The sequence below is a fragment of the Cottoperca gobio genome, chromosome 4 (assembly GCF_900634415.1).
Source record: "Cottoperca gobio chromosome 4, fCotGob3.1, whole genome shotgun sequence".
Classification (NCBI taxonomy): domain Eukaryota; kingdom Metazoa; phylum Chordata; class Actinopteri; order Perciformes; family Bovichtidae; genus Cottoperca; species Cottoperca gobio.
The window spans coordinates 16,006,238-16,023,024 of record NC_041358.1 but is presented as its reverse complement, the minus strand read 5'-3'; the positions used below and the strand labels follow the sequence as shown (position 1 = coordinate 16,023,024).

General features: G+C 40.0%; 1 protein-coding gene across 1 annotated transcript; it reads left to right on the top strand.

Annotated features, from left to right (window-relative positions):
• Nucleotides 1–3,315: 3,315 nt before the first annotated feature.
• Nucleotides 3,316–16,287, top strand: LOC115006960 (disabled homolog 1-like). Its single transcript, XM_029429592.1, has 10 exons — nucleotides 3,316–3,428; nucleotides 3,612–3,757; nucleotides 6,637–6,767; nucleotides 7,603–7,701; nucleotides 8,430–8,561; nucleotides 10,775–10,861; nucleotides 10,964–11,011; nucleotides 11,120–11,182; nucleotides 13,272–13,362; nucleotides 15,837–16,287. Exons 2-10 carry the CDS (start codon nucleotides 3,673–3,675, stop codon nucleotides 16,241–16,243), a joined length of 1,143 nt encoding a protein of 380 aa, XP_029285452.1. The 5' UTR covers nucleotides 3,316–3,428; nucleotides 3,612–3,672; the 3' UTR covers nucleotides 16,244–16,287.
• The last annotated feature ends 500 nt before the right edge of the window (nucleotides 16,288–16,787 follow it).

The window sequence follows — 16,787 nt, the reverse complement described above, 5'->3', positions numbered from 1 at the left end:
GGTGTGTATGCAGAACCTACTCTTTGACAGAATCCAGGAGGTTGCTGGTGGTGCTGCTGCTGGCGTTCGGCGGGAGGCCGTGACCGCTCTTCCCCACTCTGACCACCATGGGCCCTTCCCCCTCTGCGTCACCCTCCTCCATCTCCTACACCTCGGTACAATAGTCCAGAGCCGGCTGGCTGCTGAGGCACCCTCTCTGACCCTGCAGAAGGACTACAAGCTGGTTAGGATGTGCACAAAGAGGAGACACTGTGAACAGAAAAGGGTAAGATGATCTGTGAAAGAATGGCACAGTATAGCATGTTGAAAAATATGAAAATAAATCATAGCATAACGTACTAACCAGTTACTCTACTCACTCGTAGTTCTTACTCACTTATCATACATACTCCATCAGCTACTCCCTCCACCAAGCTACTCTACAGTTATTACTTCCTCTCCTTCTCCCTCTCTCTTTGTTTGTTTGTTTGTGTGGCAGTTCAGCCTTTCTGATTGACCTCACAACTCACAAGAAACTCAAATTCTTTCTGCTGTTTTCCTCCTTTTTCTATTCATTTCCCCCTCGTCCTCCATATGTCTTTGTGAAGCAGATTCTTAAATGAATCCGCTCAAACATTTCCAGTAGTTGCAGGTGCGTCTTCCGGTCAGGTGACCGACACCAGCGCGTCTGGGCTAACCAGACCATAATATCTATGTTACAGTAGCTGTATGATTTATGTCGCCACCGCTGGTCATAAACGGGTAGTAAGCTTAATAAAATGGTAGTTAATAAAACATTTGTATAACTACATACTTGAATTACTGTGAATACGTGGACGTGTTTACACATGGCTGTTTCCACTCGTGAATATTACAGTTAACGTTATTACATGCAGAAACTATGCTTGCTAACGTTATGCCGACTGGAGTTGCCGTATAACGTGATGAAATTACTTTGAGCGATGAATTGAAATATAAGTTTTACGACTGTTAAAGAAGAAAATAAAAACAAATAATATTGTTGTTACTTACTTTGAGGAGCTATTTTACGCTTCACGACACGTCCAAAGTCACCCAGCGGCGTGAGAAGGGCGCACCATCGGAGCTGACAACTGGTCAGTGTTTCATTTTGCATGTCAGACCATAAAACTTTCTTTATCACATGAGAATCAAACCAACAACCTACATGTTTCCAACCTGTCCTGTTATGACTCTGAGCTATCTGGTCTGACAGGTTTCTGGTGTTTCTTTGAGTTTATGGGTTAAGTCCTCAGGATGTGCAGATCCTTTTGAGGTCCAACACCCTGAGTGAAGTCAAAAACACAAAGAGAAACAATCTAAGCGTTGGAGGCGCGATAGGTTTGTTCTCGACACGAAAGGCTGCTAGCTGCTAGTGAGTGTACAACAAAACAAAACATAAATGATTATAAAGAATAAAGAAAGAAAGAAAAAGGATAAATAATGACATTAGTTGAAACCTTTCCAAATAAATCTAAAGACAAAGGGGTAAATGCAAAAACCAAAGATCTGACAAATTATTTAAAAAACACTGATAAATAACCAGGCATGAAGGTATGACTTATAGAGCAATGGAGGAAACTGGCTCCAACTTGATGATCTAGCGGCCAACACACACAAGTTAATAAATCCAGGTCACAGATCCACCCACGCTCGACCTGTGTGAGACATATCTTTTGACCTTTTCACTATAACCGTTGGGAAATGTGGCTTTAACTGTTATTCCACAGTTGTTTTAAACAGTAAACCTGAAACCCCCCTCAGTACTGACAGGAAATGGTCATGTAGGTTACGATCTTTGTTTTTTTCAAAGTGGGTTGAATCTGATATTTCATGCCCTCAGGTTACTAAAGCCTCTGCAAACTGACCTAACTAGTCAGGATTTGAATATTATTTTTGATTTAAATTAATCCCTCTAATTAAATTTGAGAGATTTTGGGAAAAGCCGTGGTTTATCTGACATGAAACTCTTCCTGTTTCAGGGGGCTTTCAACAAACAAAGCTTTGCTTCCTGAGAAAATGATAGTTTAAAGTTTTGAATGCCTAAATGAAACAATATGAAATGTGGTTTATTTAGTTTTTCTACTGGCTCGATAAAGGGACTCAAGTGCAGACATTCTTGAGAGACTGAGAGTCAGTGGTGCTTTAAAGCACAGAGTTCATGTACGTGACATTCAGTTCACTCATCATGAGGAGTACAACGTATAACGTCTTCTGTGACGTGGAAGTGTTGTCAAGTCTGAGAAATTAACCGTGATGATGTCATAGTGATGTCAGCAGGATAACCGTATCTCTTCGACTTTCCTTTTTCAACAGACAGCCTGCAATACAAACTGGAGTTTGACAGAGGAGGGCATTCAGTAGGCGTGAGGGGGTCTTAGAGGGGGGGTTTAGAGATTTTGCAACACTAGGGATGAAAATGTCCCCATCAGGATGAACTGTAATAACTTTGGTGATCCTATGTTCATCTAGCACCATCATCAGGTAACATTTTAAATTCTCCAATACTTTAGTTCACGGCCAAATACCCAAATACCCAAGCGGCAACCTCTGGAACTCCAAAGGGGAGTCAACCTCCTCAGACCCCCATGTTCAAAATGCCCAACTTTACAGCAGAAATAAACATGTTTGCTACCTGGTACAAAAAACGTCATTGGTCTCTAAAGCTTATTTCCTCCTTCATGACAACTCTACAGGGGGGATTTATATATAACTCACTTGTTTTAATTACATTAGGGTTTAAAGTTATGCATAATTTAGAGCGTGACCACTTTGACTAACAGTCTGCTGCTTACCGGGCCCACCTCAGCTTCACCGACGATCCACCCCTTTGCATATTTTTGGATTAGTTGGGAGTTAGGCAGGTCGTCACTGCCAAAATGGCAACGGTCGGAGCTACCACATTGAGCTTCACAACGGCTCTTGAGAAACCTATGGGTGATGCCACCGTCCATATTTTATACAGTCTATGCAAATACCTGCAAAATCTTTAACCTAAGCTGTACTTTGTGTTTGCTGATATCTGGCAAAGTAACTAGCAATCCTATTAAAAGTGGCATACATGTGACATTATATAGACTTATTAATGTTTTCTGGTTCATCTTAACCATCCTTCTTGCAGAGTTTTTTACGATGGCTCGATATTTATTTGGCAGTCAGACACATTTATTTGAACTATTTTGAGAAAATACCACCCAAAGCCTGTCCTTGAGGGAAACACATGAACTCACACTCATCCCCAAAAAGGGGCTGAACCATGTACTCCCTATTAGAGCCTCTTCAGTCTTATACAAGAGTTCCCATGTATTTGGGACTCCCAGCGGATGTTAATATATCACCAGTGAGTCGGCAGCCTGACCTTTGACTCCAAGAAGTTTCGGCTGTGAGTCGAGCCAAGCAGCGGGGTCAGAGCAGAGACACACTCCCAGCAGGTGAGCTGATCAATCCGTTTCTCTTCTGCTTTTTAAAACAAAAATACATATTTCTTAAATCTGGAGAAGTTTTTTACTTGCACTTTGATTGTTTTAAATGTCAGACATATTTAGATTTTCTTTATATCACCCCTGCTGTCTCTTTCTCAAGCTGCCGTGCTGATGTGCCATGCTCTTTTGCAGTAAACAAATGTGACGGCCACATAGCTCTCACTGCATCCTGAATTTCCAAACAGACTTTGCCATGATGGAGACGGACCAAACGGCTGCGAGTTGTCATGCCCCGGGCCAAACTTCTGTCAAGAGTTGGCTCTCCTCCAACACAAGAGGTATGAGTGCTTGGCTGCTGTTCACCGTCAGGATTGGTTCTCAGACAAAAATATTAGGCTCGGAGTTTCTCCTTCTTAACAGAAACTGTAACCTATGACCTGAGAAAAAGCTTTCAACACCTGCTGACTGCACAGTTTCTTACAATTTCTTCAGACATTGTTGGGCAGGTTAATTCAGTTCCTTCTATTCTAGTAGTTACAACAAAATGTATTACTTCTGTGTTTTATTCTTTACTTGTGTGGCCCTATTTTTGTTAAACCTTTAGAAAGAGAAAAATACACTTTTCAACTTTGCTATCTTAGATTTCAAATCCACACCGATAAAACTTCATAACATCAATATGTACATCATCTCTAAAGACACAAAACAGTTGCAGATCAGCTATTTGCTCCCAATAACTATTCTCTAATCTATTAGCCAAAGTACGTTGAGAATTCAACCCTGCTTGGTTTGTTTGATGTTTTGGGTGTGCAGCCCTAAGTTATATGACATAACATAATTCATCGTGCATCAATTTGTGTGTTGAGTGTATTTATTAACAGAAAATTCACACTGTAAATGTGAATTACACCATTTTGAGTGGTACCCTATATAACTTCCTCCTTCATGCTCCTCTGGAGGGTGTCCAGCTATTCCAGCTGTTGATGTAATTTGTTGAGTTTTACAGCAATGTCTTACTGGAAATCTTTTAAGACGTTTCCAATCGGATAAATGTTTATCTGTTGTGAATTACAACTCATGTTGCTCTAAAACCAACATATTTTCAAGTATTTCCATTTGCAAACAACTAGTTTGTCAACACAGCTGTTTCCTCTTGTCTCCGTAAGCTTCAGAAGTCTTATACAATCCGTTCTACACACGTCTCAGACATGTTAACCATTAGCCATCATGAGCAATGATGATTTTATGAGAATATGATCACAAGTCTGTGCCTATAAAAACAAGAGTAAACCTGCAGTAGTCATGCTTTGATGATGAAATACCGGATTGTAAAACCTAATAAAGCTTCTGAATCAGAGGCTGTATTCTCATTGTCCTTCGGTTGTTGTTTTTAGTTTAAAGTAAGGTAATAGATACAGTATGTAAGTATGTGGGTTTGATGCTGCTTTTAAATCTTAGATATGAAGTTCAGTGAGTTTAAAGTTTGTGAGTCTGGTGACAATAATGTATAAATTGTTTGTATTCAACTAATTTGCAAACATCAAAAACATATATTCACTCTCCGCTCAACTGGTGATATAAAGCTGTAGTTCATTAATACACGAGTGTCAGAACATGCAGAGCTTCAAAATTGATCTCAAGAGTTTTAAACTGGATTCTGAATTTGATGAGAGGCAGAGAGATAGAAACCAAGAGAGTTGTCACATGAGACCTTTTGAGAGACTTGATCAAAACACTTTCATTGTGGACAACTTGTTGGGGATTCAGGAATGTGCAAAATGAAACTGTATCGATATCGTATTCAGATATCGTATGTATTGCGATTTATTCCATATAGTATAACGTTTTATGGACGCCTTTTGGTATAGTTTGGTTTGGTGTACTGACAACAATTCCTCAGTGCGAGCTCTAATGACGCTGAGCCATGTCATCAGTACCAACATGAACCAGGATGCACTGTGTGTGACTTTCTGAGGCCCGGATGGTCCCCGTTGGCCATATCCTCCAGCCTCGGCCTCTCTCCTCTGCAATTCTTCAGCCATCTGGCTCGAAGAGAGTCAGCCAAAACACTGTCAAATCTGTCCTCGTCCATAACATCATCTACTCTGCCTACCCAGAGGCAGAGACCACAGCCTGTAGTTCTTTATTAATTAACAACAACTACGTGACTATCACGTTAAGTGTCGCCGCTGGATGCAGGAATTACAACGGATTTTGCAGCAGGGGAAATCAGCTTTATCGGTCATTATAGCACGCAATGAGGAATTTATTGCTTCAATTGATTACGTTTATCATCAACACTGATTGGACATCCAACAGGCGACAAATTTCCCCTTTTTTGAGTCGCAAAATTCAATGAGCCAAAGACTAAAATTCAAAAAGAGATATTAGTGTAGGAACTGAAGAGCCAACTCTTCAGTCAGTCGTCTCCAGAGCTTCTGCAAATAACAGGAAAGAGATTGTATGCCAGTCATCTGTCACAGCAGGAAATGCACAACTAAAGTTGAACATTGTCACAAAATATAATCCACTCACATCATAAACTCCAGACCAAGCACAGCAGTGGACATAATAGGAAATGTGTTATGGCCTTAGCGAAAATAGAAGATAACTATCACCAAACTAGCAGCCTGTGTAATTATCTTTTGTTAATGTCAAGGGTTATTTGGCTTTTAACAATCCCCAGCTCAGGTAAATGACTGACTTTGTATTGGACTGTGAAACGCAGCAGTTTACTTGAGCTGAACATTAAACTAAATAGTTACTAAAAGCCAGTAAACTTTTTCACAACTTTAGTGAAGCTGCTTAAGAACTGACCTTTGTTACAACAACGCATGCTAACATTTCCATAATCACTAAAGTACTGTTTTTCTTCCAAGAAATGTGATGAAACATTGACCAAGGATCATTAAAAAGCTTGCTCAGCAATTTGCCTACACACACAGAAAACAAATTAAGAGCACATAAACACTAACATACTTGTACTGACTATCCATTTGCAAACACACACAAATATGTACACACAAAAACACATGCACTACACTTTGTACAAACATATTAAAAACACAAATACACAAAAACTTGAATCAGATTATGACACACAAACATTATTAAGACACAGCAAAGTAGCACAAATATACACATACACGCATTTCTTTCCTCTCACAGATTTATCCTTGTGGTTTGACCCTTTATCTCATCTCTTCATGTTTCCCAGGAGCACCCAGTGACTTCTCCTCCCGCTTCCAAGGAGACGGGGTTCGCTACAAAGCCAAGCTGATCGGCATGGACCCGGTACCCGACGCCCAGGGACACAAGATGTGCTGGGACTCCATGATGAAGTTAAAGGTCTGTCCTCCCCAGCCAAAACAAACTTACCCCTTACTCCCTTTTCAAACCGCTTTGGTTTTATCAGGAAAGAAAATTGAAGATAAACAGGACAAGTGAGATTAAAATATGTTGTCAGTGGTTATTATTACTCAACTTCAGAGGCCTAATCATTCCGGAGGTGGATGATCTTCTATATCACACTATGGCACTTTTTCACAAAGGGTCTAAAAGAAAGTTGAAAGTCCCCTTCCAAGGGGGTGATCATATTTTACAGGTACTTCAGTTCCATGCTCATTAAAAACTTCTACCCCACTCACAGGTACTTTTCATATAAACTACAGCAAATTAATTGGGTTTCTAGGATGGAAAAGGAGTTGTGGGAAAATTCCTGCAGTTGAAAAGAGGGCTTCTGATATCTGACATCCTGCTCACTGCTGACATGACAGTGACTTCAGGCCCTTCATTCTCACAGTACTTTGCATGATCCAGTGGGAGTGTATATCAAAGGCTGCAGCAACAGCTTTTAAAGAACGGAGATGGTTCACAGGGGATGAAAAGGAGATGAATCGGTGTCACCAAAAATGGTTGGCCATAGTTAGACGTTTTGGCGTGTTACAAAACACTTCAGCATTACAATTACTAGTTAAAAGCTACAACTAGACAATCAATATTCGGTGGAGGGCTTTTGTGAACAGTCAGTTACAAAAAGAAATGATACACATAGTGGCTTTAAATGAAATTATCCTCAGTTTAAACATTCACATTCTGCCCGACCACGCTGTAAACTCAGCTCTAATGACTGTGCTCCTATTTTAAACAACTTTTTTTTTTGTGTTACATTTTTGTTTGTTAGGGCTTTGATGCAGTAGCAAGGAAACAGGGCAAACACAAACAGAGAGTTTGGTTAAAACTTTCCTCATGCGGCCTGAGAATCGTGGATGAAAGGACCGGGGTGAGTTACGCTGCCAAATCTCTCTTTCCTCATTGTGTTGTCCTGGAGCTGTAGCGCCCCCCTCGGGTTGATGGTTAATCTTGAAAAGTGTTTCTCTCTTGTGTGCAACCACAATAACCCTTGTGGTCTTTAGAGGACAAATAAAACCTGTTCATGCATACTATGGCAACTCTTGCATACGTTTGTATTTGTCTAATTCAATTCTCAGGATTTCTTTTGGAGGTAAAGCAGAATATTCAAACAACTGAGATGAATCAGTGCCAAACAATTGTTTTCCAATGTTTTTGCTTTCTAGTTTCCTGACAATAGAGACTAGTAAATTTAGATATATATCAGATCTATTGTGTATGTTTTCCTCCCTGAGAAGCATAACGTTTAGCATTTAGTACCTTCTTTCAATAATTATCCTTTAAACATTTAAGTAGTTGTGGTGAATGAATTGAGGAAGTAGTGTTTCCCATGTGAAACAGATACTACACTCAATGTGGAAGTTGTTTTTTGGACAATATTATGGTTTTGGTTGCACTTCTGCCCCTTCTATTAGTCCAAGGTATGCTTGTAGTAATACCAAACCATCATGCACTTAACATAGAGTATCTGTACATTCCTGTCTCGTTCAAATCTGGTAGTTTTCTGTTACCCCGTTCCTTTTTTTGTTGCTGAATGTTGGTGTAGCGGTTAGGTATGTTCACTAAAACCTCAATCCTCTTCTACAATCTGTTGTTCAGGCTGTACTCCATGACCACGACAGGAGCAGGATCAGCTCTTTGACGAAAGATGAATCTGACCCCAGAGCTTTGGCCTACGTCTACCAACACCAAGACACCTACTGCCTCTTCTACATCAAGATGGCAAACCTGGTGACAACACACACACAGTACTCGCTACATGGGAAACATACGGGATTCATTAATAACATATAAATATTCATAAAGGTTATTCAAACAATGAAAATGAGATGACAAGATGACATTCATTTATTTTTAATGGCATTAATTGTACCTTCTTAAAACAGCTACACAGTGCATAATCAGTCTACAGTAGCCTACAGTAAGATCCGTTATATTAATGGCGACGGGCCTTTGGAAAGGTTAACCGGTTTGGGCCGGCAGATATAGATATTATTCAGGGCAGGTGAGAGGACCCTCAGGTCAATGGATTTAAGGAAGTGCAGTTAACATATGTGTGCCGATATGGGAGAGTAAGTTTGGGATCAACAACAATATAAAGTATATAATTACAACAAATAGGTATTTACAAGACATTCAAAGCAGTAAAGCTGTTTACTGTGGCCCTTTAACTGCACATGAATTTCTAAAAATGGTGGCACAATAGTGCACATTTCTAATTGACTTTATGGTGGCATACAAATATTTAAGGCTAACAACTATAGTGCACTGAAATAACTAGCACTAATAACTACCGTCCGGTGCCAATTAAAAGTCTATTAAGGCTAAAATGTTAAAATAACTTTATTTTTGCAAAAAAACAGCTGTACTTGCTGAATGAAAGCACATGGAAGACAACTTACATTATGTTCATTTGTGCACAAACAGTGGGAAACGTTTTCCAGACTTCTCTACTCACCCACAGACTTTCTCACATTAGTTACGCAGTTTATATTAGTAGACAACGTAATATATCTCTGCCTTAGAAAAACAGAACCTGGGTCAAGTTTTCTTTGATGGTTTCCCATAATTTGTTTCGTGTTATCTAGTATTTTCCTAAAGCTCATGTTTGTGGAGTGGAGTGTTATTGTAGGTATGCTGTGACAGGAACCTTTGAAAAAGGTTTAGACAGACTCTATTCATCTCCGGTAGGATTTGTGTATTCAAACCAAACCGCCAGTCGCACGCAGATTACACGGTATGTAGATTTATGCAAATAATATGGATACAAAATTGCCTTTCGGTAAAGTGTTTTCACATAGTGTTATACATAAACGTTACATTACATCACATTTCATTTAGCTGATGCTTTTTGTCCAAAGCGACTTATAATAAGTGCAAACAATCATGAGGATATAAAATCAGAACAGCAAGAATCATTTCAAGTACATTAGCTTCAAATAGGTGAAATATGTTTTTTATTACTGGTCAAGGTGCTGTCGAAACAGATGGGTTTTAAGTCTGCGACAGAAGGTGTGAAGACTTTCTGCTGACCTGATATCAATGAGGAGCTCGTTCCACCATTTTGGAGCCAGAATAGCAAACAGGCGGGTTTTATATGAGGGGTATCTGGGTCCAATCGCAGTGAGGGAGTAGCGAGCCAATTGGCTGATGTAGAGCAGAGCGAGCTGGGGTGTATAGTTTGACCATGGCCTGGATGTAGGAAGGGCCTGATCCATTCACAGCCCAGTAGGCCAGCACCATCAGATTCGGGCCGTCACTGGTAGCCAGTGAAGGGAGCGGAGGAGCGGTGTAGTGTGGGAGAACTTGAGTAGTAAGACCAGGCCGGCTGCTACATTGTGTTCCTTTAACAAATGTTCCTTATTTTTAGAATTAAAATAGTATACCAACAAGTAAGTCGCTAGAAGACAAAATGTTACCCCAGTAAAAAGATTTCTCCCGTCTTTGACACTTGCACCTCTGTCTGTTCAAAATAAATGATAAAAAAACATATCCCTTTACATTTAGTTTTTTTTACACTTTAAAGAACTTGCACCGAACCATGACTTCTGTGTACTGTTACATCCCTAATCTCCGGTAGTGACAGTACAACTAGAGAACATCTTGCCAGGGGATCACTCCAGCCAAAATCGGGCCAGGGGCGTAAAGTTGGGGGGCAAATGACCGCTTACCCACTTCCTACCCTCCTACTTCCAACGCCCTTGCTCAGATCACATGCCATCTTCGAACTCGAAAACACCATTTTGGTCTCGACTACATATCTGTAAAGTTTTGTGACTTTTAAATTACGGTTAACCTCCTGAGAACAACCCTGGACGTTGACCCCACTTACAATCCAGTCAGTCTAATGATACTGGACGACTGTCACTTTTGTGCTGTACGTTGTGCCACCCTGCAGAGAATGTGTTTGGTGCACAGTGTAACAATTTCTCTTTGCTCATCAGGCAGATCCGGTCCTGGTTGACATCGAGGAGGTTTGTAAGATGGTGGACCAGGAGACATCAGAGGACTCTGCAGAGGCACCGACACAAGTCAGACAAAATCTTTTATAAGTGTTTATCAGTGGGGGTTTTCTTTGGTGTATGTGTTTTTCTTAAGAATGTGTTCAATTATGTTTGTTTGTTTGATTCTAGACCAATTCCTTATTTCTAATAAATGACAGTCCAGCCGCTCCAGCTGAGGTAAATGAAATCATTGAGGTTTATCATTGAACATCTCTATGTTTTTATGGTAAAGCTCACATGTTGAAATGAAACTTTTGAGTGTACCGAATGTGCCGTTATTTACAGGGACCAGCTTTTGAAGGTGAGTTCAGTCCACGGCCAGATTCTTCATCAGGACAATCAAACCAGGTACAATTAACAAAACACAATATTACACGTGTGAATGTTTAAATCCACCTCTCCTCACCTGAACCATGAGGGTTTCTGAACATACAGTATATCTCAAAAGTGAGTACACCCTTTAGATTTTTGCAAATATTCTGTTATATCCTTTCAGGGGATAACATTATCCTACTGAAACTTTGATATAACTTAAAGTAGTCAGTGTGCTGCTTGAATAACAGTATAGATTTATTGTCCTTTGAAAATTACTCAGTACACAGCTGTTAATGTCTAAACAGCTGGCAACAAAAGTGAGTACACCCCATAGTGAACATGTCCTAATTGTGCCCAATGATGTTGTTTTCCCGCCCTGGTGTCATGTGACTCGTTAGTGTTACAAGGATTCAGGTGTAAATGATAAGCAGGGCTGTTAAATTTGGTGTTTTGGGCACAATTCTCTCTGAATGCTGGACAACATGGCACCTCATGGCAAGGAACTCTCTGAGCGGCTGAAAAAAAGGATTATTGCGCTTCACAAAGATGGCCTTGGCTATAAGAAGATTGCCAACACCATGAAAATGAGTTGCAGCACAGTGGCTAAGATCATACAGCGGTTTTCCAGGACAGGTTCCACTCGGAACAGGCCTCGCCAGGGTCGACCAAAGAAGTTGAGTCCACGTGCTCAGCGTCATATCCAGAGGTTGGTTTCCAAAAATAGACGTGCGAGTGCTTCCAGCATTGCTGCAGAGGTTGCAGAAGTGGGATGTCAGCCTGTCAGTGCCCAGACCATACGCCGCACACTGCATCAAATCGGTTTGTATGGCGGTCGCCCCAGACAGAAGCCCCTTCTGAAACCGATGCATAAGAAAGCCCGCAAACAGTTTGCTGAAGACAATGAATCCAAGAACATGAGTTACTGGAACCATGTCCTGTGGTCTGATGAGACCAAAATAAACCTGTTTGGGTCAGATGGTGTCCGGCGTGTGTGGCGGCACCCTGGTGAGGAGTACCAAGACAAATGTGTTTTGCCTACAGTCAAGCATGGTGGTGGCAGCATCATGGTCTGGGGCTGCATGAGTGCTGCCGGCACTGGGGAGCTGCATTTCATTGAGGGACACATGAATTCCAATATATACTGTGACATCCTGCAGCAGAGCATGATCCCCTCTCTTCGGAAACTGGGCCGTAGGGCAGTTTTCCAACATGATAATGACCCTAAACACACCTCCAAGATGACAACGGCCTTGCTGAAGAAGCTGAAGGTTAAGGTGATGGACTGGCCAAGTATGTCTCCAGACCTAAACCCAATTGAGCACATGTGGGGCATCCTCAAGAGGAAGGTGGAGGAGTGCAAGGTGTCCAACATCCGTGCGCTCCGTGATGTCGTCGTGGAGGAGTGGAAGAAGATTCCAGAAGCAACCTGTGCAGCTCTGGTGAATTCCATGCCCAGGAGGGTTAAAGCAGTGCTAGATAACAATGGTGGTCACACAAAATATTGACACTTTGGGCACAATTTAGACATGTTCACTATGGGGTGTACTCACTTTTGTTGCCAGCTGTTTAGACATTAACAGCTGTGTACTGAGTAATTTTCAAAGGACAATAAATCTATACTGTTATTCAAGCAGCACACTGACTACTTTAAGTTATATCAAAGTTTCAGTAGGATAATGTTATCCCCTGAAAGGATATAACAGAATATTTGCAAAAATCTAAAGGGTGTACTCACTTTTGAGATATACTGTATGTTTGAGAATTTAACCACCAAACCATTGCAGTCACAACAACATAAACATGTGTTGAATAAAACATCTATAGTGTAGCTGTGGTGTAGGTTTATGACTGTTAAAGAGAGCTAGTTAAGTTTAGTTTAGTTCACCTTCTAAGATCATATAATGTGAATTAATGAGACCAATTTCCATTTTAGTTAGATTTGTATTTATATAATTTGTCATTCATGTACATTAATATTTGCTAGTCAGCTATCATGTGCCTTAAAAATGAGGGTAACTAAACTGCAAAATAACAGCCTTCCACCTTACTGTTTAGGTGATTAAGACTTTTAAATATATTATACTGTTATCAAATACAGACTGTAGTGTTTCTCTGTGTACAGGCCTCTTCCAGTAATGAGCTGATGGAAGTTTTCTCCATCCAGATGGAGGAGCCGCTGATGCCCGACCAGAGCTCCTGCTCCAGTCAGCCAGGTAAGTTTCAAACCGAGACCAGGAACTAACCTTGCATCTCTTTTGCTGGAGTTACCCATGAGGCAAACCTTCTATGACCTGAAATATCTTTATTTGCAGAGCTAGTTGGGGGCAGTATGTGCTACAACAAAGGCTTAATTCAGGGCAAAAACAAATCCTGCTGTCTCTTCATATCCTATTTACTATATTTACTTCATATCCTATTTATTATATTATTAACAGTAAACAAATAACATTACACACAAAATAGAACCATTAAGTAGATTTAATTATTGTTAATAACACAATTGGCAGAAGCTTTTCAAACCATTTTGAATGCGATTTGAAATCTCTTTTGTGTTATTTTGCACTAAACTGCGATAAAATGGACTCAGGTTGACAAGCGCATTTCCTATTTACCCCCTTTTTCATTCAATCTCTAAATATTATAAATAGAGAGGAGGTACGTTTTTTTCAAGCCTCATTTGTGAAACATCTACTTTAGTTTGATCCATTTTAGAGATAGCTGGATTTGTTTTCTTGATTGGCTTGTGATTAACAGGAGTGGATACACATGAAGGAACAAAATATTTTTCCATCACATCAAAGGGAGGATTCACATAGAGATCTAGCTCAGAGTTTATCAGTTTGATATCCTATCATGCAAATAAATATCATTAAAAACATCAGTCTGCTATAAAAGTACGGGACCATCGGACAAACAGTGACCTGTTAGCATCTCCCTCGTGTTTTACTGAATAAGAACATTAACATCTTCAGTGTCAACACAAATCACACGATTGAAACTGTGGTTTAATCTAAGTAAGATGATTTAAGTGCTGCAGAGGAAAAAAAAGACATTCCCATCCCTACTGAACATCAATATACTGTACATCATACATTATGAGATAAGTTCAAAAGACCAGGCAGCGAGAGAATAAATAAATCATACACACAGACCTCTGACCTTTGACATGGAGGTACCAGAGAAATGCATAAATATGTCCTTTAATGTACACAGTATTTTCCCACAATCTCCCTGTTTATGGCATTTAATCTACTCTGGTAGGAAATGATGTAATTCCCAAGGTACAGCTGATTAAGAACCACATTGTAATATGATAAACAGAGAAATATGCCATGTTTACTCTATCATGGATTAAACACATGCTCAGTTCCCACACTGGAAGGATTATCTATGATCAAATCACCATGTTTGGAATTACAGAAAAAAATAGTGAACAAGATTTATTTTTAGAAGACAAACATTGTTGTCTCGAGAATGAGTTAAAGGACACATATTAAGCACATTTTCTGTTTTATACTTGTATTTTGGGTTTCTACTAAAACATGTTTACATCCTTTTAATGTTCAATGCACACATAGCTTTTCTCATAATGTCGATCTGAATATAACTGTATTCACCCTCTGTCTGAAATGCTGAATTTTAGCGTCTGTCTCTTTAAGCCCTCCTCCCAAAAAAGTCTGCTCAGATTGGTTAACATTTTCGGGTCTCCTGTATCTGCGCTCTTGGCATCTCTGAAACATCATTACAGAATGGGAATGACTATAGCGGGACTTCCTATGTATATATTGTATAGCTGTGACATCACAACCTTACTGAAGTCCTGACGGCTCATTTAAAGGCACAGTTTCTGAATACGGAAGAAGAAGACATGAAAATCTCACTTTTTACAATATGGGACCTTTAATGTGCAAGCAGTGTGATGATCATATACTGTAGCAAAGGTTCGTGGTGGGGTAATGTATACTTTCAAGATCACAGGCCCAGGTTCACATCCGTCTCTTTGTGGTGGTCCTTTACTATAATTAAACAATGGCAATAACCTTTTCCTGAGCTTAACCAAGTGGTTTTACTTACTTAAATGAAACCCACATTGACATACTATAGTTGGGATGAATGAATATTTAAATAATAACCAGTTGATAATCAAATCAAAAACCGCCATTAAAGAAATTTGGCAATTAATCCACTATAAACACGCGTTGCAACTAATGTTAAGTCTCTAAAATATCATAAAATAGAAAAATTAAATCAAGTTTTGAAAATTCCCTGTGTCCCCAATCAGTGTGTCCCCAAAGTGACTCCTTCAAGTTACTCAATGTCCAAAACCCAAAGGCAATCAGTTCATATACAATACTATGTGACATTTCGGGAAATTGGTTTTCTTGATTCGAATTCGAAGTAGATCAATACCACTGATGTATTCATAAAAATCAACCATGGCTTAATTAGCTTAAAGACTGGAAACAGGTGGGAACAGCTAGCCTAGCTTTGTCTGAAGGTAAAATATTCTGCCTACCAGCATTAGTTAAAACACTGTTTATTACGTACACAAACTGGAACTATTTCTTGCTCCACTAGTTTTTTGATTGACTAAACAGTTAATTGACTATTCGTTTCTGCACATCAATTGTTTCGTCAGGCTAGGACAATATTTAGTTTTTAAGTTTATCTTCCTCTTTTCTCTCAGAGTCCCCACATCCAACGCTCTCCGCCTCTCAGATCCTCTCCATGTTCCCCACACAGCCAGCAGGGGGCTCTCCATACTCCTCGCCCCCATACTCTCCCACCAGCGTGCCCTGGGGGCAGCAGGGGCTTCTGGGAAATCAGTGGGCAGGTCAAGCTGCGGCATCTTGGCCCACAATGCCCGGCAATATGGCAGCATGGGCACCAGCAGGCATCGCGGCGCCCCCTGCAGGCGGACAGATTCTGGCTCACGGCCCTCAGCCAGGATTCATGACGGGAGGAAACTCACCCGCTTCACCCACTGCGGTCAACGGGTACCCCTCCCCTTTCAACTCCTTCTACGCCCCCGCTGGAGCAACAGCACCGCTGCAGTCGGTGTCCCCCACATTGGACCAATATCCCCTCCTGTGATGAACTGGTTAGAATGGAAAGATTGTTATCAAATTGTAATCCTGCTCATTGAGGACCACGTAAATTGTATTTCAATTGTTTATTCTTTCTTTTATTTGCACATAATCAAATATTTGTGTTACTATTCAAGAAAACTGTAAGAATAAAACAATGAAAGTTACACTGGACACAGTTTCACTGTTCTTGTTTCATTTAAAGAATTGATAGTTGCAATGTAATATAATTATAGATGCTAATCATGTTTCATTACACCTGCTCATATACAGCATGCTGTGTTTTATGAGTTTTGTCTGATACTTAAAAAGACTTTTCCTTTCTTTATTTGGTTTCTATATATTACTTAGTCTTTTCTATATCAAATTATATACAATTTGCAGTCTTTAAAACAAAAAGAAAATGTTCAGGTTTGCTCATGTAATGGACATGCAGAATAAAAACCATAACCTGTAACCAAGCTTATTTAACTTTACTTTGTTTAATTTGTCATTTTGTCTTGTTTTTTAACTAACATATCATTCTGTTTTGCTTCTTTCTCCTAACATTT